General features: G+C 43.8%; 1 protein-coding gene across 1 annotated transcript in view; it reads right to left on the reverse strand.

Moving 5' to 3' along the window:
* PGM2 (phosphoglucomutase 2) overlaps positions 1-26,225 on the reverse strand; it is a 292,737-nt gene that overhangs the window by 43,253 nt on the left and 223,259 nt on the right. Inside the window, exon 12 of the mRNA XM_085642287.1 lies at positions 7,596-7,785. Within this exon, the coding sequence (XP_085498413.1) occupies positions 7,596-7,785 (190 nt within the window). The remainder of the gene's footprint in view (positions 1-7,595; positions 7,786-26,225) is intronic.

A 26,225-nucleotide genomic window follows, 5' to 3' on the forward strand; every position in this document is an offset into this window, starting at 1 on the left:
ACAATAATATGAAAACAAATATATATATATATACCATTAACATGAACTCTTTAAAAAAACTGTTCTAATTAAATAAAAACATTAAACATAACGTTCTTTACATTCAGTACAAATTATTTTACACATTAAACATAATTAAAAATATTATAATTTTTCACAAAAACATAATAATATACATTATAACATCTTAAAATAAATTATAAAATGTAATACATATACTATTCCCACTACAATGTATACCAAACTACACAAACTATTAAAATAATGATATAAAAAATGTACTACTCCCAAGTCACACAACACAAAAATTACAAAACTGGTTAACATCTACAAAACTCCATCCAATAAATGCAACAGTAGTAAAAGCATTGGATTGCGTACAGGTAATATTTATGGTACCCATTCCAACCAGTACAACAGTAGGGAAGGTGATAGATTGCGGAGGGGTTAAATGTACTATTTCCACTCCAATAAGAGGAACAGTATGGAAAGTGTTGGATAGCGGAGGGGTAACATTTACTATACTAACTCCAATAAGGGCAACAGTAGGGAAGGTGTTGGATAGCGGAGGGGTAAAATGAACTATTCCCATTCCAGTCGGTTCAACATTAAAAACAAACAAAATATCTTCAACAAAATAAAATTATTTTATAAACAAAGTAAATAAAAAAATCATGTTAAAAAAATATATATATATTTAATATTACAAAATAAAAAAAATAATAACATATTACAGTGTCAAATACATATGACAAATACCTACAAATATTATAAATAAAATACGAAAATAATTCACACAAAAATATTTATATTTAGAAATTATTCATAAACAAAAACATTGTTACATACATTGTGTGTTACTTTACACCCCATGACACCACAAAACTCGCAACCTGCACCTAAAAAATTATTTACACTAATATAAATATTCAAAATGTTTTCAATAATTATTATAATTAACATAATTCCCACAATATACCCCACAAACCACACAACACACAACACTTAAGAATTATTTACACAATTACCATAATTAATTGTTAAATTAATAATTAATATTAATTAAAAAAATTGCTTATAATTTACTTCCCACCCTTTACCCCTACAAAACCCACAACCCACATCTAAAAAAAAATGGCATTACACAATTAACATAATTATCAATTAAACACATATTATTAATTAAAAAACAAATTATAATTCATTAAAATTAACTTCCCACCCTTTACCTCTATAATCTCCACAACCTGCACCTAAGATTAAGGGGCCGATTCCGATCTGGGTCGGAAAGCACTCCGACTGAGCCGGATCCAGAGTGTTTTCCGACCGAGCCAGAGTCCTGCAGTCCGACCGAGCGAGTACGATGCGGCCGTATGCTGTCGGACTCGGTTCGGTTGGACTCCCATAGAAGTCAATGGGAGTCGGTCGTACGACGCGTACATGGGCTCCCAATGACTGAATGGGTATGTCGCAGACAAGTGCGCCCCCTACAGTGGGTACGCGTCGGTGCCATCCGCACCGTACATGACTGTGTTGGGGAGACCCATGGGTCTCCCCCTGTGTCCAAGTTGTAGGGCTGCAGGTGACAGGGGGTCCGACGCAGACCCCCAAAGGCAACCACCCGGACGATTTGTGAGCCGGACACTCCGGCTCGCTCAGGCTGTCCCGACGCGTGCATTGTACTGGCTCAGTCGTGAATCGCATCCATTGCACGCCATGGTTAGCTTCCGACCGAGACGTACGGAGCGGTTCGGACCCGGAAACGAGTCAGTCGGTGAATTTCATGTAGCTCACATCGTACTTGCTCGCTCGTACAGCAGTACGAGTCGGGCGGAAAACACACGTAAGGCGCGTAGTTTTTCTGGCCGGGTCACGTTCGGTGCCCTTCCGACCCGGATCAGAATCGGCCCCTAAATGTAAAACAATGACACAATTAAAATCAATTTTCAATTAAATAACTATTATTTACCAACAAAATGTAAATGGATTAAAATTAATTTACTTCCCATCCTTTGCCCCCATAAACCCAAAACCTGCACCTAAAAACAATTTATTAAACAATTAACAATTATCAATTAATTAATATTAATTATAAACTAATTATTAATCAGAAATACATTACTTCCTACCCTTTACCCCCTGTCAACCCCATAACCTGCACCTAAATTTTTTTATTACATAATAAACACAATTAAATATCAATTAATTACTTGACAACTAATTATTCATTAAAAATAAATTACTTCCCACTCTAGCCCCATCACTCCAGAACCAGCACCTAAAGAAAATTACACAATTAACAATTAATTATTAATTAGTGAACAAATTAATTATTAATAACAAAAAAAATATTACTTCCCAACCTTTACCCCTATAAACCCCACAGACCCACAACTAAAATGTACCTCCAACAAATTAAAAGCACACTTTACACAAATCAATTAAATAAATATTAAATAAAAATAATCATTAATTTATTGTAATTAAATTACTTCCCACCCCATTCCCCTATAAACCCCCAAACTGCTACAGAACTAAAAAATACAAAATGTAATTAAATTAAATCACTACTAAACATTTAACACATATTAAAAAACAAAGAATACTTATACAACCAAATTATAACACATACATTTAACACATATACTAAAATACATAACACTAGTCAAGTCAAAAATAACTTTATTTTGGTTCAAAGAAACATAAATTTTTCACAATACAAAAAAATATTTACAATTCATAAATCTTCAGCAGGGAAAAGTTCAACAAAAAACAATTAACCACATCATGTTAATTCCTTAAGAAAAAGACAACTAGATTAACAATATCACTCCCTGACAATCCTATGCAAATTTCACTCATATCGCTTTCTATTCACGGTAGAGCCCATTATGAAGTTTGCTACCGCAATGCAGATGTCAGAGGAGGCCAGTGAGTGCAAATAATTAAAACCATCACTATATGAACAAGGACGAACATTCCTCAATAGTGAAAGCAAAAATCTAGGGGCCCATTAGCATGGCAGGCGGATCACCACCGCCCGACCGGCGGGGGTGGTCCACCCGCTAAAACACCCCGCCGGACGGCATTTTACCCCCCTGCCACATTAGTATGGCGGGGGGTATCGCGGCAGACGGAAAGTCCATCTGCCGCTTTTCCGCCGGTAGGCAATCGTCATGATCGCCTACCGGGCGGAAAAGGCCTGCAAAATAGTGGTGGTGCCTTGCAGGCACCGCCATCCATATTATGATGTTGGCGGTTAAATGCCTTTCCATGGCGGAGACTCCGCCATGGAAAGGCATGCAGTGTTTACTTTGGGGGCCCGTTGCGGGCCCCCGGGGGTGGAGGGAATGCACTTTGGCACCACGCTGTGCCGGTCACGTTGTGCATGCCAATGCACAACATGCATTCCTAACATTGTGGCGGGTGCTGCTCACAGCACCGCACGCCACATTGTTGTTTATGCGGGATGTGGCCGCCATGGTGGCGGTCGCATACTAATTGGCGGTGTGGGACCGCCGCACCACTGGCAGCCAGTCCCAGCACCGCTAGGGTGGCGTGCGGACTGTAGTCTGCCCGCCATCCTAATGGACCCCTTAGTTCTCATCGACTTATATAAGGTGCGAAATAGTAGTATGTGTATTGCGCTTTTGCCAAGAAGAGTTATCACACGGGCAAGGTGTAAGGTTATCCGTCCATCCTCTTCGACAAGGAACTACACTAACAAAAAGTGCACAGTGCATAGCTGGAACCAAGGGGCCAATTACAATGGCGGTGAGACAGCCACCAACAGCCCGTCAGTGGTGGTCTCACCGCCATCGTAGACAGGTTTCCCGCTCGCCCTATTACAATGGCGGGCGGTGTGATGGCGGTTAGAAACAACAACCGCCATGCATTAGACGGGCTCCTAGAGCCCACCGGTGTGGCAGCGGACCTCGCAACCCTTGCAATGGTGGTGGTGCCTACCAGGCACCGCCATAGGGATTACGATGTCCCTCCCGCCAGCAGTGTCATGGCTGTTCACCCGCCATGAAAAGGCTGGTGGAAAGGAACATTGGGGTCCCGTAGCGGGCCTCATTTGCCCCCTGGCCCTTGCATTTGCTTTTGGTGCCCCCTACATATCCCTGCACCACGTGGCAGGCACCACATGGTGCCTGCCACGTAGTGCGGGGATATGTTCCCGGTCTATTTCTTGTACTGCGGCATGTGCTGTAGCACCCGCTGCAAAACAAGAGATAGGCAGTGCAACCGCCTTGGACGCAGTCGCATTGTAATGAGGTTGACAGGACTGCTGACAGCAAGTTGGGCGGTCCCATTGTCCGATAGGGTGTCGGCCCACCATCCTAATCACCCCCTAAATTAGGTAAAATCCAATCTGGGAATTTGTGGAAAAGGTTAGATAAAATTGTAGAGGAGCAGAAGGCAGGTGAGACACTCCCATATCGCCTCGCTGCGGACAATTATGCATGTTGCCCCTGGTAAGAAACTCCTGTTTAATAATGGCCTTAGCATTTGAAGGAATTCTTTCTGGGTTTTCAAAGAAGAATCCTCGGCCTATCTCTATGTACATTTCTCTCAGAAAGTAGCGCCAGGTGATCTTTAGAGCATTATGCGGATTCAGACAATCCTTAATAAGAACTCTTGAAAACTCTGATCGGCAGATTTCGATGTCGGACGGGCCGGAGTCCATTCGACATCGATCTGGAAGTGGGACCAACTGACCTCCTGTTTGTGGTCCCAAACCAGCAAATAGGATGCGACCGAACATTGTTCGGTCGCATTCCTATTCTTTACAATGGGAGCATGCATTCCAAATGGAATGCATGCTCTCATTGTAAAGAGCAAAAGTGCTGTTCATCCCTGCAACCAGTGGCAGGCACCTTGAGATGCCTGCCACCAGGTGCAGGGATCAACAGGGGGGCACCATAGGTGCCCCGCCATCTGGGGGCTTGCACCCATGGGGCCCCCGGCATGTGGCCCCCAATCTCAGATTCTGACAGCCTTTCTGAGTCAGAAAGGCCGGCACAGAAAGGCTGTGAGAATCTGCCATCCTAATCCCTCGGGTGGAAAGAGCCGCCCTTTGGAATACAGGCCCCTTTCCAAATGGCAGACGGGCTCTCTGAGTCAGTCGGAAGCCATTTGGAATGCCTGCTGGGATTCCTTTCCGACCGACCACATCATAATTGGTCGGTCGGTAAGGAATCCAAACTTGACAATTCGATGTTGTCGGAACGGCTACGACCGACAGTCGGAGCCGTTTCCGACCACACCGAAATCAGCCCCCAAGTCTTCGTAAAGCCAGTAATTAGCCCATAAATACAATGAGGAACAGCCAATATGGACTTCTATGAACTCGTGTGCCAGTTCATCATGGCAGAGTAAGGTGGGGGCACTTTTACGTACCATAAGTAATCTCTTAATAAATGTATTCTCTACCAGTTGGAGCTGTTAACTTCTATTATACCCTCTAACCCCAGCCCCATATGTGGCAATAGGAAGACAGTTCGCGCTATAAAGAGTTAATAATTCATTCACTGGTTTATGCCACAGTTTACAAGCAAACCAAAATAACGCATCCACAGCCCTGCTGGTCTGCTGTGCTCTAGTGGTTAAAACGGGTTCCCATTTCATCTGATTATTAAATAAATGGCCAAGATTCGATCAGTTACTAACTTTTTCTATCCTCTTTCCCTGAACAATAAAACTTTTGGTTTTTGTGATTTTTGGGCCACATACCATTATGTATGCTTTGATAAAATGAACTTTTAAATCAAGGGGTGTCATGAAATCGGTGAAAGCATCAAGGGATTTCTGCAAACTCATAGCTGTCCTTGACAAAAATACTGTATCATCTGCATATGAAAGCAGGGGAACACATTTATTACCAAATTTGAGGAAATCAAGCTCCCTATTTAATTAAAAGGCCTCCAGCTGATTTGTATAAATTGAAAATAGGAACGGGGCTAAAATACATCCTTGGCAAACCCCCTCTGTGGAGAGGATTGGGTGAGTTTTTTCCCCCCTTACTCCCATACCTTTCGGCGACTGTGGTATTTGTATCGATCCTACGGAGAAGGGTTACTAGTGCTTTTTCTACACCCATGTCTTCCACCATAACTCACAATTTGTCCTGGTTAGCGGTATCAAAATCACTAAATAAGTCCATGAAGGCCAGGTGAATAGAGCTCTTCATGGACCTAATGTGCTTACTGACAATTAGGGACAGGTTGAGACATTGTTCAGTCTAGCCCAGCCCCCTTCTAAAACCGTATTGTGTGTTTGACAAGACCTCTTTGGTGGATGCCCACTCTTCTAAACGTGCAAGAAGAACCCTGCCCAATACCTTTGCTGTTACATCGATCAGTGACATGGGTCTGTAACACACCGGATCACTTCTATCACCCTTTTTAAATAACACTAATTAAAAAAATATATTTTAAACTATATTTTTGCCAACAATATTTATGACTTTGATATTTTAAGATTCAATATTACTTACCTTAAATTCGATATTCTTAACATCTAAATTCTTGCTGACGATATTTCCAGATCATGATATTTAAAGATATTTTGGTAAGGAGATATTTTGTATTCGATAGTCTGTCTAAATACCCCAGTAGTCATCTTCTGGATCAGGTTATTCTATAAGAGGAGCAATGATGTGTGCCTGTGCATTGAGCATTGTACCTTTAACAATCACACCCTCAACAATCAGTAACCTTGATGTGCTGGATGTCCATAGAGAATACCATGAGATCCTAATGGACAAAGGTAACTAATAGAAGGCAGTGATCAGCTATCAAGTGTGATTCTAAGGAGTTCAGTAGGATGCCCCAACGAGTCTCTGAAGCACTGGAAACCTTTCAGTTACTAAAGGAATTCACATTGGGAGACGCAAACTTCCTGTAGGTCATAGTTTATATGGATGAAATCAAGTCTTTTGAAAGACACTAAAAGATTATGAGAAAAGTCTGGGATTCAAATTAAACAGAAACACTGTACATAGCTTCCTAGTGGTGCATAAAAGCACTGTTGAGAATTGGAATTACAACTACTTATAAATACTTTCTAGTGTGAACTTCTGGAGTTTCAGAGACCAACATCACCCTGCATCATCTACAAGAATACACACAGAAAATGAGACTGCCTGTCTGAAATTTTTTTACCTCCTAGCTTACAAGCCAGCATGAGAAGATGCCCAAAGTGAGGAAAGAAAAAATACACGCTCAACCTTCGATGGCCTGACTTACCCAGAACTTACTGTATGATGTTCAGATTCAACCAAGGGGATAGTCTCCATTTTTTTGAGGTTTGTTAAACAGTTTACATTTTCTTCTTCATACTCTACTGCCCCACCATCATAGCTTCTCTATTAGGTCTGATATAATATGAGTAAAAACACCATATTCCAACCTATGGATTACCGAAGGTGGACAGGTTGATTATTGTCTACTCTTGAAAGCATAAACCGAAGATTCACTATTCATGAACTAGAAACTATAAAAATCCAGAACTTAACAGTTCATTTGAGATTTTTTTTTCACAATGTAAAGATCTATGTCTCGTCTTCTTGAATAGGAACATGTGATACTTACAGCCATTTTATCAGGCTGACTGCTGTCATAGCCTGTAGTCAAATCCCGAACTCCAGAAACCTCAAATCGGCCACAAGATTTTGGATAGGAATTCTTGCCTTCATAATTTCTCAGATCATCAAATAAGCTTTTTATTGTTACAGGATTGTAGCAGATAAAATAGGATGCCTTTGTAATGTGGTAGCCATAACTGTAAAAATAATTGAAGAGAAAACATTTCAAGAAAACCTTCAATGCATATTTCAATACAAATTTTGCAGACAATTGTTCAAATACTTTGAATGACTGTAGTTATAAATAAAGAACACACTAAAAGGCCTCAATTTCATTCTGTTTCTTATCGTCCCATTTCTTGCATATTTTCACAAGTTTATATTGATGGAGTTTATGACTTTGTCTATTCTCATGAATAATTAGAATTTTTATCTGCTCTCTTCTCTCCAATTATGGTATTCTCCAAAATCCTGTATATTCATTTATAGAAGAGATAATTTCATATGTTATGATCAGAGTGTGGATAGGGCTGTTACTAGTTCACTATGTAATACTGATGCCAGCTATTAGGATCAAAGCACCAGTTTACCCATAGGAAAGTTAGCTCTCCAATACAGAAAAAATGGCTAAACTGAATTACATCAATTTCGGCAAAAAGTTAGAACTTTACTCAGAAATCATGCTTTTTGTTATTTTGTGTACAACCAGTTAACAGTGTTGAGAATTAGCGTTTAAAATGGTGGTCGAGTGGGCATGAATGGGTTAATGCTGGTAAAAGGTTTGACATAACTGGGCTGTTGGGAGTCCAGATATACTCTGAATGGCCCCTTTAAAGTAGATTGGCAGGTCCTGATTGTCCCCCAAAATGGGGGAAATGTTTTGGCAGCTATTACAGGATTTGTACACTGGGTGACTATGGGGCTGATTACGATGGCGGGCGGATCGTAGCGTTGTTTGGGACCACCTGCCAGACATGCAGCGGTCCCACCACTGCGATCAGGATGCACCGCCATACTTGCGGGCGCATGCTGGGCTTTTCACATTGCGGGCGGTGCTGCGGGCTGCAGCACCGCACTCAATGTGAAAAGTGCGTGCACAGCATTTCCCTGCACTATGTGGCAGGCACCACTCGGTGACAGTCCTTCCGCCATCATAATGACCCTCTAAGTCCTGAAAAAAAAAATGAATGGCCAGATAAGGAGGTTGTGTGGACATGCCCTATCCCCCACGGTCATGTGGGGGACACCCCCTTCAGTCAAAATAAAAAAAAAAGGAAAATATTACTTAACCTGTAAAATGTCTGTTCATAGAGAGCAGTACTCAAGATTTACATGCTGTGCATACTCCTACCATCTAGTGTTGGGCTTGGACGTTGTCAGCTTGTTTTTGTTCCAAGAAGTTTTTCAAGTTATTAGGCATAGTGACTCTGCGGGGGGAGAGCGAGTGTGACCAAGATGGCAGCTGCATCGGTCGCTTCTTAAATGAGCTCCATGCTTGGCCTTGCCAAAATCCTGAATCCTGGTGACATCCGCCCATCAGTGGGTCCCCTCTGACCGGCTGGGCTCCAAACGGACACCCTTGAAAAGTGTGCCCGCTATCCGCCTTTAGGGAGCACTCTGGTGATGGAGGTCAAGAGTCGAGACTGGCGCGGGCTACAACACGCTTGCCTGGGGTGGACATCAGAGAGCGGCCAGAACGGCCTTGAAGCATGGTGCAGAGTAGCCCGTGAGTGGCTGTGGAGGTCGGTCCCAGGCTCTGCGCTGCTCTCTCGAGCAGGAGCCCTGCTTGCGATGGAGTACTCGGTAGGGGGCCGGGGCAACAGAACTGGAGAGACAGACTCGGTGAGCAGGTCATCCGGCTCCGAGCGATGTAGAAGCCCGTCTGCTTCTGCAGAGACAATACTAGTTGAGGGGTGGGCCAGTGGTGATAGCGCCCCGGTGCCTCTGTGCGTTTCCTGAGCCTACCTGGGGTTACTTGGTGGCGACGTGGCTGTTGTGCTCCATCCCCGCCGCCATCAAGGGCCAGAAAGACGGTCAGCGTATGTGGTTCGCCCTGCGGCCAAAGGCCACAATCATCATGGGGCGGAGCTGGGGAGGTTTGCACTGCTGCTGCTTGACTGGGCTGCCCGGAGCATTACTTCTTGTGCCTCCAGCATCCTTGGAGATGGCAGAGTGCTCACTGGTTCTCCCTGGTGGCCACCGAAGCCCTAAAGAGGCCTGGCGACAGGGGTCAGATCCTAGACCTTTCAAGTGAGAACAAAGCCTAGGGTTGGAGATAGGACTGCTGCCCCAGCATATTGCCCATATAGAGGGAAGGAAATATAGCGATAAGGGCCCGGAAGGACATCTGAAGAGGCTGCTGGGAGTTGGTACCTGCGGAAGTCTGGGAGACCGATGCTCTGAAAGGTTGAACAGCCAACATCATTCTGCTCTGATGCTCCATGCCCTGGCAGGAGTTGGAGGGCCCAAGGGGGTGCCTATACAAGCAGCTAGGACACTTAGGTGAGCGGAGCGGCGGCGGGTGGCCCAATGTCTTTGATACTACTCCTCTGTGACTGGGATACCCTGCATACTCTGCAGCGAGGAGTTTCCAATATGGCGCGCCAACACAGTGATTACATCCGCGCCCGGGCAGCGCTGCTTGCCAAATAGATACCCACTTGCTGTGCCCCACTGGATGCTGTGCCACACTAACAGGGCCCCTACATAATTCTTTGCTATCAATGTTCCCTAAACTGCTGAATCCTTCATACCCTCTGGACATTTTTAGGGGTTTGGGCCAAGGTTCACCATGGGCTCCTAAGCAAACACCTGCTGTAACATATTGCTAAGATTGTGCTGGGAAGCCCCGGACCCCTCTGTAGTTTGGACGGTCAACCTCTGCACTGATGGGGAAGCCATGAACCTAAAAAGCATGGGCCTCCTCTGAACCAGTAGATTGCCCTCGTATTCCCTCTGTTGAGGATGAGGACGCCAACCGAGCCATTGACCCCATTCGCCTTCAACTCGACAAGATACTGGTGGTCATGGCAGACACCAAGGCCACCCTGCAACAGGATATTGGCACTGTGTCGGTTGGCCTAGGACTACTTCAGACAGAACATCACAAGCTGTCAAACTCAAGGAGGTAGAGAACTCCATAAAGGATATCTGACCTCAGTGCTCAGCGCTCACAACCCAGGTGACAGAGCTGCAAGATAGGGTCCAGCTCCTGGAATGGTGAGCGGAAGATGCAGAGAGGTCCTGAGGGAGTGGAGAATGTTGATATGGTAACTTACCTAGAGAACTGGTTGAAGTTGGAGGTGGCTCCAGGATCACTTACTCCCTTCTTTGCCATGGAGTGGGCCCACCAGGTCCCAGCACACCCACCGGCCCCAGGTAAGCGTCCCCGGCCAGGGGTGGTCAGGTTACTGCATTACAGAAACAGAGATATAATACTACGGAGGACGTGTTCGTAGGGACCCTTCACAGATGACAATGGTACGGTCTTGGTGTTCCCGGACTTTACGGCTGTGGTGCAGATCCAAAGGGCCTCCTTTCTGGAGGTTGAAAAAGCTCTATATGACAATGGCGTCAAATACTCTCTGATGTTCCCCACCAAACTTTGGATGGTCCTTGATGGGAACACTCACTTCTGCGAGGACCTATGGGCCTGGCTAGAGGCATATAAAGCAGGGACTGCTCTCCCAATGACACGCTCAGAACGAACGGCTTCCGGGCGGAGGGTGCGAAGATGTCAGCATAAGAGACTACGTGGTGGTGCTAGAAATGGCCCATCTCCCTCACAAACTGAAATGGAAAGAGCAGCGGCGCTCCAGGCGGTGGCGCACATCGTGATGGCGCACGAGCCAGTTTAAGGGGATGGGTCTCCTTTGAAACACAAATCTGTGTTGTCTGATTCGACATTCTCTCAGGGCAGTGACACAGGACTCCCTGCTGTGATTACCCAGACAGTGGAAGACCTTATTTGATAATCTTTTTTGTGTATGATATTGCAGCTGCGGGGTGGACGGGTCCTTTAGGGGGCGCTGGGAGAGAGGGGACGGGGCTATTGATCTATGTTTCCCATCCTACTGCAATACATTACTACAACATGGGGGGTGTTTGACTGCTGAGGGGACATGTGATCTGTTTATTGTATGCAGAGCTTACACAGCACAGGCCTGGTAAATCTATCATGGTCAGCCACTTACTGAAATACCTTTGCTGGCTGATTGGGGGGGGAGTTATTCACTTAGATTCTGCTTTAATAAATACAGTTTGGTCAGCCAGCCATTGCTGTGCTGCCCTTGGGGAGAGGAGTTTATGGTTGTGGGTTGCTCATGTTTTTCCTTTTCCCCTTTTCTTACTTTTGTTCTGTTTGCATGGAAGCGCATTGCTATTATAGGGTAGGAGGTGGAGGTGGTTGGGGGGCTTTGGGTGGCAACAAAGATTTGATGGCTCCAGATAACCCTGCATGACAGACCACAGACAGAGATTCTCCTTTATGTCCTGGAATATTAGAGGGATGGGATCGGCCTTCAAGAGACACAATATATTATATTAGATATTTGGGAAGGCGGGGGTGCAGGTGGCTATGGTACATGAGACGCACCTAGCTGGGAGCGAAATTGATTGGTTGCAATGCAGATGGCAAGGCCAGCTGCATGCTAGCTCTTATTCGGCCAATGCCAGGGGAAGCTTGATATGGATTCGGGCGGGGACCCCCTTTGAGCTTACCCGCACGGTCACAGATAAGGAAGATAGATATTTTTTTCCTCAAGGGTCGATTGTCTGGGAGAGTAATAACACTGGGGAGTATCTATGCCCGAATCATAACCAGGTAGCCTTTCTTCAATCCCTCTCGGCTCATATGGCGGTTCACCATACTGACAGTTTGCTGCCTGGGGGTGATTTAAATTGAGTACTGGGTGTGTTGATGGATCGCTCTATCCCCCATTGCAGGGAACATTGGCTCACAGGCTGGTGGATGATCTACAAGATTGGTTGTAATGTTGGGGGATGGCAGTTGTTCGGAGGACTCAGCACGGGGAAGAACAAGATTACAGTTATTTCTCCCATATACATAAACTCCACATCCGGATAGGCCGATTTGTATGTTCATACAGACTTAGCCACTCCACCACGTTTTCTGAGTGTCTATGACACACATTGTCCAACCATAGCCCAGTCCTGCTGGGGTTCCGACCACTTGTTCCCACCTGGCATCTTAACCCATCATCACTGGAAGACATGTTATTGTGACCCTCTGGCAGAGGTAATTTCTGACTATTTTGCTCATAATCAAGGCTTTGCGTCCTTGAGCATAGGGGAATGGGAAGCCTTTATGGTTGTGGTGTGAGGTCGTTTTATTGGTCAGACAGTGGGCATTACAAAATAATTGAATAGGAAACTCCAGACTTTGGATAGTACCCTACACACCTTGAATATTGCTATTGGCACTAGGCCTGCAGTCCTGGATGAGAACCGAGAAACTAGAGAAAAATATAATACTGTATTGTAATGGCTGCGCAGTTACGACCATAAACAATACATTGCCAGGGCGCATGAAGAAGGGAAATCTGGCAGGCTATTACCATGGCTCATTTGACCTGAGTCCAGAGGGACCCTCATCACTCACATCAGGCAAGGAGATGACCGATCTCTGTACTCTCCTCGTTCCATTAACGTTGAATTTTATAAATACTAAGATTCTGTACGCTGCTCCTGAGCTCCTCCCAATTGGGGCGAGGTCTGCTTTCCTGACTAATGCATCATCAAAGAACATTGCAAGACTCTGGGAGGTCCTGTGACTGCACAGGAAATTTGGGTAGCTATAAAAGAAATGGCGAGGGGTAAAACACCGGGCCCAGACGGCCTTCTGACTGAATAGTTTGCAACATATGCAGGGACCTTAGCCCTGCAACTGGAAAAGCTGTATGCAGATTCCCGGCAACATGGTTCACTTCTTGGGTCCACCACTGAAGCAGTGGTTATCACTCACCCTAAGACTCAAACAGAGGGAGCTCAGTTTACTGAACTCCGCCCGCTTTCCATGCTGAGCCTAGACTTCAAGATCCATAGTAGGTTTTGGCTCTCCAGCTGCTCCCACATATGCAGGCATTGATACATGGGAACCAGAAGGGCTTCATTCCTATCCTGAACCTTAGGAGGTTGTACCATATATTGTATAATCCTGAGACCCGCACCAGCAAGGATGCCGTACTGATGTCCACTGATCTAGAAAAAGCATTTGATACTGTGTGATGGGACTTCCTGTTTGAGGTGATGATGCAAATGGACCTAGGGGAGAACTGAGTCAAATGCTTTACACTGTCCCGACATCTCGGGTTAAGACCGGTGCCATGATCTCCCCACAGTACAGTGTGTGTCGGGGCAGGAGGCAGAGGTGCCCACTGTCCCCGAAGCAATTTGCCCTGGTCATAGAGCCTCTCACAGAACTCTTTCAATGAGTAGGCAGGGGCTCAGGACTGGTGGTTGGGGGTGCTACCATATCATTTCCCTCTATACCGAAGATATCCTCATTGTAAGAGCAAAGGAACTTCTGGGAGAATTTGAGGGAGTGTCTGGCCTCTGCGTCAACAGGGCCAAGACACGCGTTCTTTCCAATATTTGGGAGTACAGATCTTCCACTCCTTGGAGGACCTCCGAGAGGGCAACTTGGGGAAGGCTCTTCAGGCTCTGAGGGCCAGCTTTCCCTTTTGGCGCCCCCTTAAACGGCCCATTATGGCTAGGATATCAGTATCCAAGATGGTCATGCTCCCACGGCTCCTTTAAACAACTAGACACTTTGCTACGTGACCTGGTATGAGTTGAGGGCGGTCATTGGGGTCCCTGGCTGTCCTTCGGCGCCCCCTAAGGTAGGGGGCTTGGGTGCCTCAGATTTTGAGTAATATTTCCTGGCCTCTCAACTTCACTGGATCACGATGTGGCTTGATGGGGCTAATCAGGACGAGCTGGTAGAGGTTGGACTGTCGGCACACATGGGAACACTACTCGTGAAATTCATTTGTCTGGCAGTGGTGGTCTTAGACCCCTGGGTAATGTTAAGTGTGGCACTGTAATGTGGGAACCGTTGTGTCCTGAGAACCACGGGGACACCTCTGTATGCCCCGTCGCTGCCATTAGTGGGACTCTACTGTTGTAAAGGGCGTTTGCCCTGTTAATCCAACCGCATCTGGGCACAGAAATACTGGAAATACAACAATAATGTGAAGGAATGGATAAGCAAGAAAGTTATTTCTAGAGGAAAAATTAAATTAATCCCTCACATGGACTATAATTAATGTCCAATTATTTATTCTTATATTTTGAATTTTAAAAGGGACAATACATAAATTATATATACACAAATTATATATGCAAAAACATCAACACATATCTGTACACAAACATCATTCTTTAACTATCCAAAACAATAACTATCAATGGTAATCCGTATAAAGAGGGGGAGATAGCCCTAAGTAAAACACATTCGAGGGGAAACTTCAGCCCTCTTCCTACATTAAAATGTGCACCAATTTCTTTCAATTCATTGTTCATTGAGCGTTTGAAGGACTTCTCCAAATTATGGCGTTGACACGTTTCAGCCCAAATGTCAGGGCCTCATCAGACTGGGGCAAAAGGAACCTCTATTTAATCTGTCTATCTCGTAGACAGGAATCTAAGGGTGCCTGAAGGACAAGCTATCCACAGGTAACTGGCTTGTTCCGCTTATATATATCTCTCACGGAAAAAAATTCCAATGCGTGCGTATGAATTCTCAAAGAAGATACCAATAACTCCCAGGCATGGTAGTTCATACTCAATAGGCTGGCTGATAATTCACAGTACTTCAGCATGGCGCGTAAGCAAACCGTCTGTACCGGTACATCTACCTCTTCTGCATTCTCACGACTCCCTCATGGTGAACTCCTCTCCTGCTTTACCACTGGCCAACTATCTGCCAGGATAGATGCCGGGCTAGTGATGGCTGAAGACTACTACCAGCATGGCACATTATTGCCCCCTGGAAGACTTGACTGCTTATTATGATTTGCCGTCAGGCTGATTGCTTGTGTATGAAGCACTGACCCGGGCGTTTTGGGACCTGTGGGCAGGGCGAATGAGAGGAACCTGGGATTAATGTAGTCCTACAGTTGCTGATCTCAATGTGCGTCACCAGGCTCCTGGTGACCTGGTTTTTGGCCCTTTATCTTCTCTGTGGAAAAGATGAGTAAGGATTCTGCAGCTTGTTTTGATGGACTTGGAGTGGTGCAAGATACTGGCTTACCCAAAAGAAAATCTTAGAGCACAAAGCTGAAATACATTCAATTTAATTATGTCCATATGACGTATTGAACACTTCACAGGATCCAGAAGCACTACGGGAGTAAATCCTGACCGTGTCCAAGATGCGACAGTTGGATGCTGATTTCATTCATATGGTTTGATACTGCCCCGGCTGCACCCCTTCTGGGATGAGGTGCTAGCTGCTGTGGACTTTGCGCTTGGACTGTCCCTCGCCCTGTCCATTAGAGGCCTGTGTTCAGGGGCTATTTCCGAGACCAAATGCACGCAAGGTGGGCAAAAGATTTGTAGATCTGGCCTTCACACTAGCTAAGAGGCGCACATCCATCTCATGGAAGACTGTGGCTGGACCTGGGGTGGAATCATGGAGGTCTGATGTGACCCAATGAGCATGGGCAGAGGAGAAGGTGTTTGTCAGGGAGGAGGCTTGAGAGGTGAGGCGACGCCCTATAGCAGATTTATGGACCGAGATTTTAGTGGCTTGGGAACACCTAGAATATGACTTGGGGGATGGAGACCCAGAGATAAGCGACAGCTCATCAGAGGGAGGGGAAGCGGATGTGGTAAAAGAACAAGTGGGCAAAAGGGATGCATAGTGTATTGAGTGGGCCTCTGGTGGCCCTGACCATGGTTCCTTACACCTGTGTTTTGAATGGAGGGGTGCTGGTCCCTTCGCCTCTTGCCTAGGATTGATGGTGGGGTACTGACTTCAGTGGTCCACTGTGGTAACACCCGAGAGGAGCTGACCAGAGGTGATCTCCTGATTTGCCCCCTCTAATCCCGACCCACCAGATGACAGTTATTTCCTACTCACTTACAGTGCTCATCAGCGGCACAGGCCCAGTTGGGTCACTTCCTTATGCGTACATAATTAGTTCATGTATATCTCTACTTTTTCCCTACCCCCTCCCAACTGTTATACCATTAGCTATCCTTTTCTAGTATTATTTCTTCTGATGCCGCCCTGATTAATGACCCCTCCTTTGTAAAAGCAAGGGGATATTGTTTGTAAACAGTAATAGTGTGAATTGCCTGTTACACCTGATAAGCCTGGTATAGACTGATTAATGCTGGAAGTGACCTATATCTGCTACTTATATAGTCTTTTTAAATATTGTCACAATGTTGTATTTTGCAATAGATTGAAAATGACAATAAACGGAAGTAAAAAAAAAAAAAAAAAAAAAAAAATGTATATATATATATATATATTCACTGAAAAAACCATGGGTTTCACACACGTTATAGTTAGGAATTAGCATTTTAAAAACCTTTGAAATTCAGTGAAAAAACCATAGGTTTCACACACGTTATAGTTAGGAATTAGCATTTAAAAAACCTTAGAAATTCAGTGAAAAAACCATAGGTTTCACACATGTTATAGTTAGCTGGACATTTTACTCGTAAAAAACCAATGAAATTGCCCCGTTATAGTTAGTTCAGCTAACTATAACTCGCGCGCCCGCAATGCACTGCTGATGACGTCACATATTACATCACTCATGACATGGTCAGTGACATCACTCATGACATCACTGATGACAGCTCAAATGACATCACTGATGACATCACTGATGACATCATCCAGTGAATGTGGGTTTTTCTGAAAATTAAATATGTTTTATATATGTATATCTCAAGGTCAATGGAAGAATAAATGGGTATATAAGTGTCTAAATGGATGATTTGTTTTTGAAAAATTGATTGTTTAACTGACTGATTAAGTGTATCATAGTGAATACATGTTTTAGTGAGTAATGTTTAAATATGTATATATCTGTATCAGTCTCTCACTTTGTGTATAAGTGGCTGCATGGGTTGGTGAGTAGATACATGGGTGTCTATATAGGTTATTAGTTGGTTTTTTGAGTATCAGTCTGAGTGTCTGCATGGTTCGGTGGGGGGTATTACGTAGTGCATAGGTGTATGAATGAGTGACTCACTGTTTGTATGTGTTGAACACAGCATGTGTGCAGGACTGTATGGGTGGATGAGTGTGTGCATGGATGTGTTAGTGAGTGAATGACTGTCTCAATAGTGTCTTTATGAGTAACTACATATGTTTTAAACTAGTATATGTGACTATTTGTGTATATATGTGAGTATATGTGAGAGTGAGAGATTGAAAGAGTTCTTGTATGAATAAGTATGTGTTTCTATAAGTGATTGTTTAAAAGACTAAGTATGTGTAAGTTTCCGTAGAAGTAAGTGTGGTGGTGTGTGTATAACTGTATATGCAAGTAAATGTATGTTTGATTCTTTGTTAGCATGAGTGACTATGTGTGTGAGTAACTCTATGGATGAGTGGCATTGTGTAACAGGATGTATAGGTGTATGAGTACATATGATGAGTGAGTACATGTATGAGTGACTGAATTGGACTGTTGGTGAATGAGTGGATGTGTATGTGGGTCTTAGAATTACTGAAAAGGTTGTTTTATCTGGTATTGGTATGTCCATTGTTTTGAACATTGTAGTTTCTATTTTTGAATGTGTGTGTCAAAGGTTATATTAGGGGAAGAGGAGGTCTGCCACTCTATCACAAGGATGATGTCATCAGTGATGTCATCAGTGATGTCATTTGAGATGTCATCAGTGATGTCATGAGTGATGTCACTGACCATGTCATGAGTGATGTAATATGTGACGTCATCAGCAGTGCATTGCGGGCGCGCGAGTTATAGTTAGCTGAACTAACTATAACGGGGCAATTTCATTGGTTTTTTACGAGTAAAATGTCCAGCTAACTATAACATGTGTGAAACCTATGGTTTTTTCACTGAATTTCTAAGGTTTTTTAAATGCTAATTCCTAACTATAACGTGTGTGAAACCTATGGTTTTTTCACTGAATTTCAAAGGTTTTTAAAATGCTAATTCCTAACTATAACGTGTGTGAAACCCATGGTTTTTTCAGTGAATTTGCAAGGTTTTTTAAATGCTAATTTTTTTTTTATTCTTCAATTTTTTCAAACATATTTTTAATTTAATTTACTTACCTTTTATAAAGACTATGCTTTAATTTTTAAAATCCTTAAATATTTTTTTTTAATATATTTTTTAAAATAAACATGTAAAATTTATTTCCAGTTCTTTTTTTTTTTTTGGTACGCGTACCGTAAGCGTACGGTTTACGCAACGTCCGTAATCTATCTACGCTGCTTGCGTATAGTTACGCACTTTGCGTAGCCGCGCGTACTGCGCGTGGGACGCGTGCGCGCTTACGCCACACGCGCACGTTACGCGGAAGTGCCGGGAAATGACTGTTATGCGCATGCGCGCAAGCGCGTGTCTTTTTTACGCGCATGCGCACTTTTGCCGTAAGCGCACCGTAAGCGTACCCCGTGATTTTTTTAAAAAATCAATAAATGTTTGTTTTGTACTTTACAGTCCTTCTTTGACCCCCTCACAAATGTAAGGGGGTCTGTAACTCTCCTCATTGCCCCCTTTTCTTGTTTTCACTCTTTTTTTTTCAGAGTGAAACACAGAAAATGGCGGCCGCCGCTTCCTGGTTTCGGCCGATTCGAATGTTTACTAAGATCTAAGAGCCAATCAGAATCGCGCTCGCGCACGCCACCGTACGCTTACCGTAAGCGTACGGTAAGCGTACCGTAAGCGGGCTCAGATATATATATATTGATTTAAAGGCTATTTTCTCAGAATCTACTGAACAGATTTACACCAAACCTACAAAAGGCACTTCCTTGACCTAGGGACTACCTCTCTGCCAAATTTTGAGTAATTCTGTTCAGCCGTTCGGGCTGTAGCTCGTTTTAAAGGTCCTATGGAAAAATGCATGGGAAAAACGCGTTTTGGGACCCCCCTTTTATCTCAGCCCCCGCTTGACGGATCCCCCCGAGACTTTCAGGGTAGGAGCGGAGCGTAGCGCCCCACCTATTTTGAGAAATTCGCGAGGATTCGTCGACCGGCGCCAAAGTTATTCAAAATAGAATGTTGAGGTTTTCCTATGGAAACGTGGTCCTAACTATAACTACCTACTGGCGACCGCCAGTAGGTAATATATATATATATATATATATATATATATATATATAAAATACGGGAACGACCCCACTTACCAAGAGACAGGGCACCACAAGTAAAGAAACAACAAGATTCTCTTGGAACTGCTAAAAAATCCTCTATTAGTTAAATAGAGTCAGCCATATATATCTCATACATTCAAACTCCCACACAGCTCAAATGGAACACTCCAGATATGAACCCAAAAATCAATTGTAATATACACAAGGATAAGGGGTTTTACTCAGTGTGAAAAAAGGAAATATTTATTCAAATATTTTGCTTCAGTAAAATACAGTTTAAAAACATGACATTTATACAATATATAAAATATTATAATTCAGAAAATATAAAAACAAACACAGAGAGACAGACAGAAAGTTAACAATTCAAATCATCATACTGAAGTTACTCCAAAGGGAATCCATATATTAATGAACATTAGTCTAATTATACATGATAATCTTAGACATCAAGAGGTTCCTTGGATGTAACATTAAACAGAAAGGGCGTTGACGCGTTTCAGTGATATAGACTTATTGGTGTACCACCTTCATCAGGACTTGAACAATATTCCTCTCTCAAACAGATGGTATAAAATTCATAAACCTTGTAAGTACGACACTGAAGGTCAGTAGTTTCTTCAGAGCAATTGTGCAGTCATATCAGATCCTTTCAAGCCACTAATGGTGAATGTCGTCGCAATGGGTGGGGATCAACTGGGACCTTCGTGACGTGCTTAATCTTACACCGTGTATACTCTGTTCAGAGCTATTTTCATTGCTGATGAAAACCTCAAGAAATGTCATATCAATAATTCCCTATAGATGAGGGATGGTCGATGAAGGATCAAAACCTGATAAGGTGTTTTTTTGTATAAACAACCGTGTAGAATGCCATGAAGTAAAAATACTCCCACACCTTAGCATGAGGAGTGAAAAGGTTTTCACGGGTCTCGTCCTATCGTCACGGCTCATGCTAAGGTGTTGGAGTATTTTTACTGCATGGCATTCTACACGGTTATTCATACAAAAGAACACCTTATCAGGTTTTGATCCTTTGATTAAGCCCATCACGAAGGTCCCGGTTGATCCCCACCCATTGCAACATCATTCGCCATTAGTGGCTTGAAAGGATCTGATATGACTGCACAATTGCTCTGAAGAAACTACTCCGCTTCAGTGACGTACTAACAAGGTTTATGAATTTTATACCATCTGTTTGAGAGACGAATATTGTTCACGTCCTGATGAAGGTGGTACACCAATAAGTCTATACCACCGAAACGCGTCGACGCCTTTTCTGTTTAATGTTACATCCAAGGAACCTCTTGATGTCTAAGATTTTCATGAATAATTAGACTAATGTTCATTAATATATGGATTCCCTTTGGAGTAACTTCAATATGATGATTTGATTTGTTCACTTTCTGTCTGTCTCTCTGTGTTTGTTTTTATATTTTCTGAATTATATTATTTTATATATTGTATAAATGTCATGTTTTTAAACTGTATTTTACTGAAGCAAAATATTTGAATAAATATATCAGTTTTTCACACTGAGTAAAACCCCTTATCCTTGTGTATATTACAATTGATTTTTGGGTTCATATCTTGAGTGTTCCATTTGAGCTGTGTGGGACTTTGAATGTATGAGATATATATGGCTGACTCTATTTAACTAATAGAGGATTTTTTAGCAGTTCCAAGAGAATCTCGTTGTTTCTCTAAAAAAAAAGGCATAGTGACTCCATCCTCAGTTGGCAAAGCGCATGGGCATGAGCTCCATTGTTAAGACTATTTTTGGCACAGCGGGTGAGCGTACTACTGAAGAAGTATGTACGACATTTTGATGCCCATTTGTGACAGGGTATAACAAAGTTACATTTATAAATGAAAAGGAGAAAAATCTGTAGCAGACATTGGCTCCCAACGAGGCAGGTGAGCACATGTGAATGTTACAGCACCACAATGCTAGAAACAGATGCTTACAGGGTACGTAACGTCTTTCATTCATATAATGTGCGGCTGTGGACACACATGCTCTGCATAAACTGTAAAGCAGTACTTCTTTAAGCGGTGGTCAACCAGTGGATAGTGGAGATGCTTGAAACAAAGACCTGAAGACAGTTTGATGAACTCTAGGTTATTGGAAAGCTATGACTTGTACATAGAAGATCTTAGTAAATCTGAGTGGAGTGGAAAATGTAGCTGTCTTGCAAATGTCAGCGATAGGGATGTTACTTATGAGAGTTATAGTGGCCACTTTCTTACGGGTTGAATGTGGCCTTGGCGGGGCAGGCAATGTTCTCTTGAATACGAGGTAGCGGTTTTGGTTGCACTTGACAGTTCACCTGGCTATATTCACCTTTGACAGAGTGTGAAATTTGTGAGGGTTAGCAAGGTTTTACACCAAGGCTGTGAAGTGCCCTTTCTGCTACCAAGTCTGGTTGAGGGAAAAAAATAGGGAGCTCTATAGTTTGGTTGAGGTGGAAGGGGATGACTAAGGATGACTATGTTGTTATGGACCTGAAAGAAAGGCCCTTCCAAGGTGAATGGCTGCAGCTCACTAACATGTCTTACGCTTGTAAAAATTACAAGGAAGGCATCCATCCAAGAGAGAAACTGTAAGGGACGAGTGTAGTGCTAGGAGGGCCCATAAGTCTGGTAAGATCTACATTAAGGTTCCAGACCTGGGCAGGAGTAACTCTAGGTGGGATGACCTGTTTGAGACCCACCATGAAAAACGTGACGACAGGGATCCTAAACAAAGAGAAGTATTTCCTTTTCTGCATCTAGGCTGCAACAGCAGCTAAGTGAAGGCATATTGAGGTGTAGGCTATACATGACTTCTGCAGGTGAAATAGGTAGCAGAGAATTTTGTGAACTGTAGGTTTGATAAAGTCCAAGAGTTTTGAAATGCAATAGTGGACAAACCTTTCCCATTTGGCAGTGTCACAGGCATGCATAGTGGGCCTCCATGCTTCTTTGAGACTGTCTATGCATTCTTGAGGTATGTGGTGGTAACCTGGGACCCCAGGATTCAAACTGCTAGATTGAGCCGTCTGGACTCAGGAGACTGGTCTTGCCTTGATCCAGTATGAGAAAGTACAGCATGTTGGACTTTCTCATGGGGTAAGACAGACATCTTGAGAAGGATTGAGAACCAGGCTGTCTGGCTCATGTGGGAGTTACTAGGATGAGAGTGAGGGTGGTTTGCCAAAGCTTCCTATTCACATACAGAAGGATTGAGAGAGGAGGAAAAGCAAAGGTAAAGATCCCTGACCAGTTTATCCATAGAGCATTGTCCATGAACTGAGGGTGTGGTAATCTAGAGGCAACGTTTTGACATTTTGCATTGTGTGCTGTGGCAAAGAGGTCAATCTCCGATATCACCCAGCAACAGCAGTATTGGATTAGGACTTGCAGGTGGAGTTCTCACTCATGGACTTGGTGCTGCATCCTGCTAAGCAGGTCTGCAAAGCTGTTGTCCACTCCCAAAGGTACTCCACCATGAGGTGTATCGAAAGGTTTATTGCTCAATGCCAAATACTCCTCACTAGTTCAGATAACTGTGAGGAGTGTGTGCCCCCTTGCTTCTGTAGGTAATACATTGCGGTCATGTGGTCTGTCTTTACGATGGCCACCTTGTGTCAGATGATGTGAAGGAAGGCCCTAAGAGCTAGCTGGAGGGCTAAAAGCTCCAGATGGTGGTTGTGGAGGCTCTGCTGTAGCGGTGACCTGGATCTGGCTTGGCAGTTTGGGCTGGACTGTTCCCATGAGGCACAGGGGCAAGACTGATTTGCATATTCCCAGGTCTAAACTGGGGTGGCATGGGGAGCAAAAGAATGATGGATTTAACCCAGATCTCTTGACTGGGGGTGAATGTTTCCATTAATTGTGTGTCTTTTGCTTTCTCGCCCTAAGTGTGCAGTGTATGCCCAGACGTTGGTCCGGGGCTTACAGTGCCACTGGATTCAAGCTATCCTGGCTGATGAGGGGTGAAACCCTGAAACCGGTCCAAGGATGCTTGTTTCCAGTCCAGGGAGGACCTGGCTTGGCAGTTCGGCTGAACCATTCCCATGAGGCACAGGGTCAAGACTGATTTGCAAATGCCCAAGTCTAAACTGGCGTTGCATGGTGAGCAAAAGAATGATGGATTTAACCCATATCTCTTGACTGGGGGTGAATGTTTTGATTTGTTCTGCATTCTGTACATCAATTGTGTGTCTTTTGCTACTTTGGAGAGAGAGCATGGCCTTCTTGTGGCTTGGAGAAAGAAACAAAGAGTTGTTGTGTTTTGCGGTAAGGGTTTGTTCAGTCAATGTAATACACGAGGGCTCTTTTTACATCTTGCATGTGGAGAGCCCTCTACGCAAATGACTTCAGATGTGGGAAGAACACAGGAAGTTCTATGGTCTGGTTGAGGTGCAAAGACAAGACCACCTTGGGGAGACATTTGGGGTCTGTCCTAATATATTTGCATGAACTTGGAAGTAGGGTTCCTGAAGACAAAGGGCCTAAAGGTCACTGACATGCCCGAGGGAGGTGATGGCCACTAGGAAGTATACCTTCCAGAAAAAATACTGTAAAGGGCATGAGTGAAGTGGTTTTAAAGGAGGGCCCATAAATCTCTTGAGAACTATATTGAGATCAACAAAAGCTGGTGTCCAGTTGGTACCCCAGTCCCAGGGTGTACAGCTTTTAATGTCGGCCAGCAGGCCATTGTATTTCAGCAATAATCTTGTTGTATTTAATTTAATCCATCTTAAACAAAAAGTGCATACTCAAGTCTTCCGTGTTTTTATTTGCAACATAGTGATTACTGGCAAAAGTTATTTAAAACCCAATTCCTCCGCTTGTTGCAATGATGATGTCATCCAAACTCAGAAAAACCAATGCATTTCAGGGGTGCCACCTTCCTCAGGGTCTTGCTGTGGGATTATATGATGTCAATTAGATTTCACAAACTTTTGTGTTTTCACTGGTGACACAATCAATTGCTGCATCGCAGCTTGATCTTTTAAAAACAATGTTATACTGACTGTGTTGGATGCAAGAAAATGTTGCTTTCATGGCATACACACCTTACCCCTGATGAAGGGACAGAGCACGAATCAGGAGCTGCACGCCAAAGGTTTTGCCTTGAGAGGGTTCACAGAAAGTGTGCAAATATTGCAAAAGAAACTGAACAAACAGGGTGTGAATTCCATTATTTACATGTCATTGTGAAACTATATTTAGATTCCACATGGGGGCTGGTGGCACCCTGGGTGAAATCCCTCGTTTGTGCCTCCGTGTGGGCCTTTATAACTGAAACTCTAAAGAGTGTAGTGTGTTCTCTGTTATGAAGGTAGGCAGCAACAGTAGTCAAGTGAAGCCTGAAAGAGGTATAATCAAGGCCTTAATTTTGCAGGTGAAGCAGGTAACACACAATATCTTGGACTGCTACCGTAAGCGGGTGGATGTGCCTGGGAGTTCAATAGTGCACAAACCATTACCATTTAGCTGCGCAGCAGGCTCTTCTTGTAGGCCTACATGCTTCCTTGAGGATAATCAAACACTCTTGAGGTAAGCTGAGGTTGCCAAATTCTAAGACCTCAGGAGCCAGTTTTCAAGACTCAGCTGCTTGAGGTTTGGGTTTGCGTGAGCAGATCCAGTTGGTTGGGCAACTTTTAATCAGGTACCAGGGAGAGGTCGAAAGAGTGGTAAACCAGGGCTGTCTGGCCCAAGTTGGTGCCACTAGGATGAGAGTGAGGGTTGTTTGCAAAAGCTTACGACCACGAACAGAAGACATAGGAGAGGCGAAAAAACGAAGGCAAATATCCATAACTAATATATTCATAAAGCATTGATGATGGACTGTGGGTGTGAATTTCTGGAGGTGAAACTTGGGTATTTTGCATTTTCAGTGGTGGTAAAAAGGTATACGTCATGGAACCCCACTGTCGTAAGTACAATAGGAGGACTTGCGGGTGGAGTTCCCATTCATATACTTATTGTTGCATTCTGCTGAGCAGGTCTGGAAGGTCGTTGTCCACTCCAGGCAGGTATTCTGCTAGGAATGGATTTTGGGATGGATCGGCCATGGGCAGATGCTCTGCGCAAATACAATAACTGTGAGTGAGTTTCACCCTGTTTCTGTAGGTAAAACATTGCTGTCATGTTGTCTGAAAATAAGGACCACCTTGTGCTGAACATAAATGAGGATCGACTTGAGTGCTAGCTGGACAGCCAGTAGTTCCAGGTAGTTGATGCTGAGACCCTGTTGATAGGGTATCTATGCGCCCTGCACAGTCAAGTCATTGAAGTGTGCTCCCCACAGAG

Source organism: Triturus cristatus, chromosome 2_2, assembly GCF_964204655.1.
Source record: "Triturus cristatus chromosome 2_2, aTriCri1.1, whole genome shotgun sequence".
In the NCBI taxonomy this organism is placed as follows: domain Eukaryota; kingdom Metazoa; phylum Chordata; class Amphibia; order Caudata; family Salamandridae; genus Triturus; species Triturus cristatus.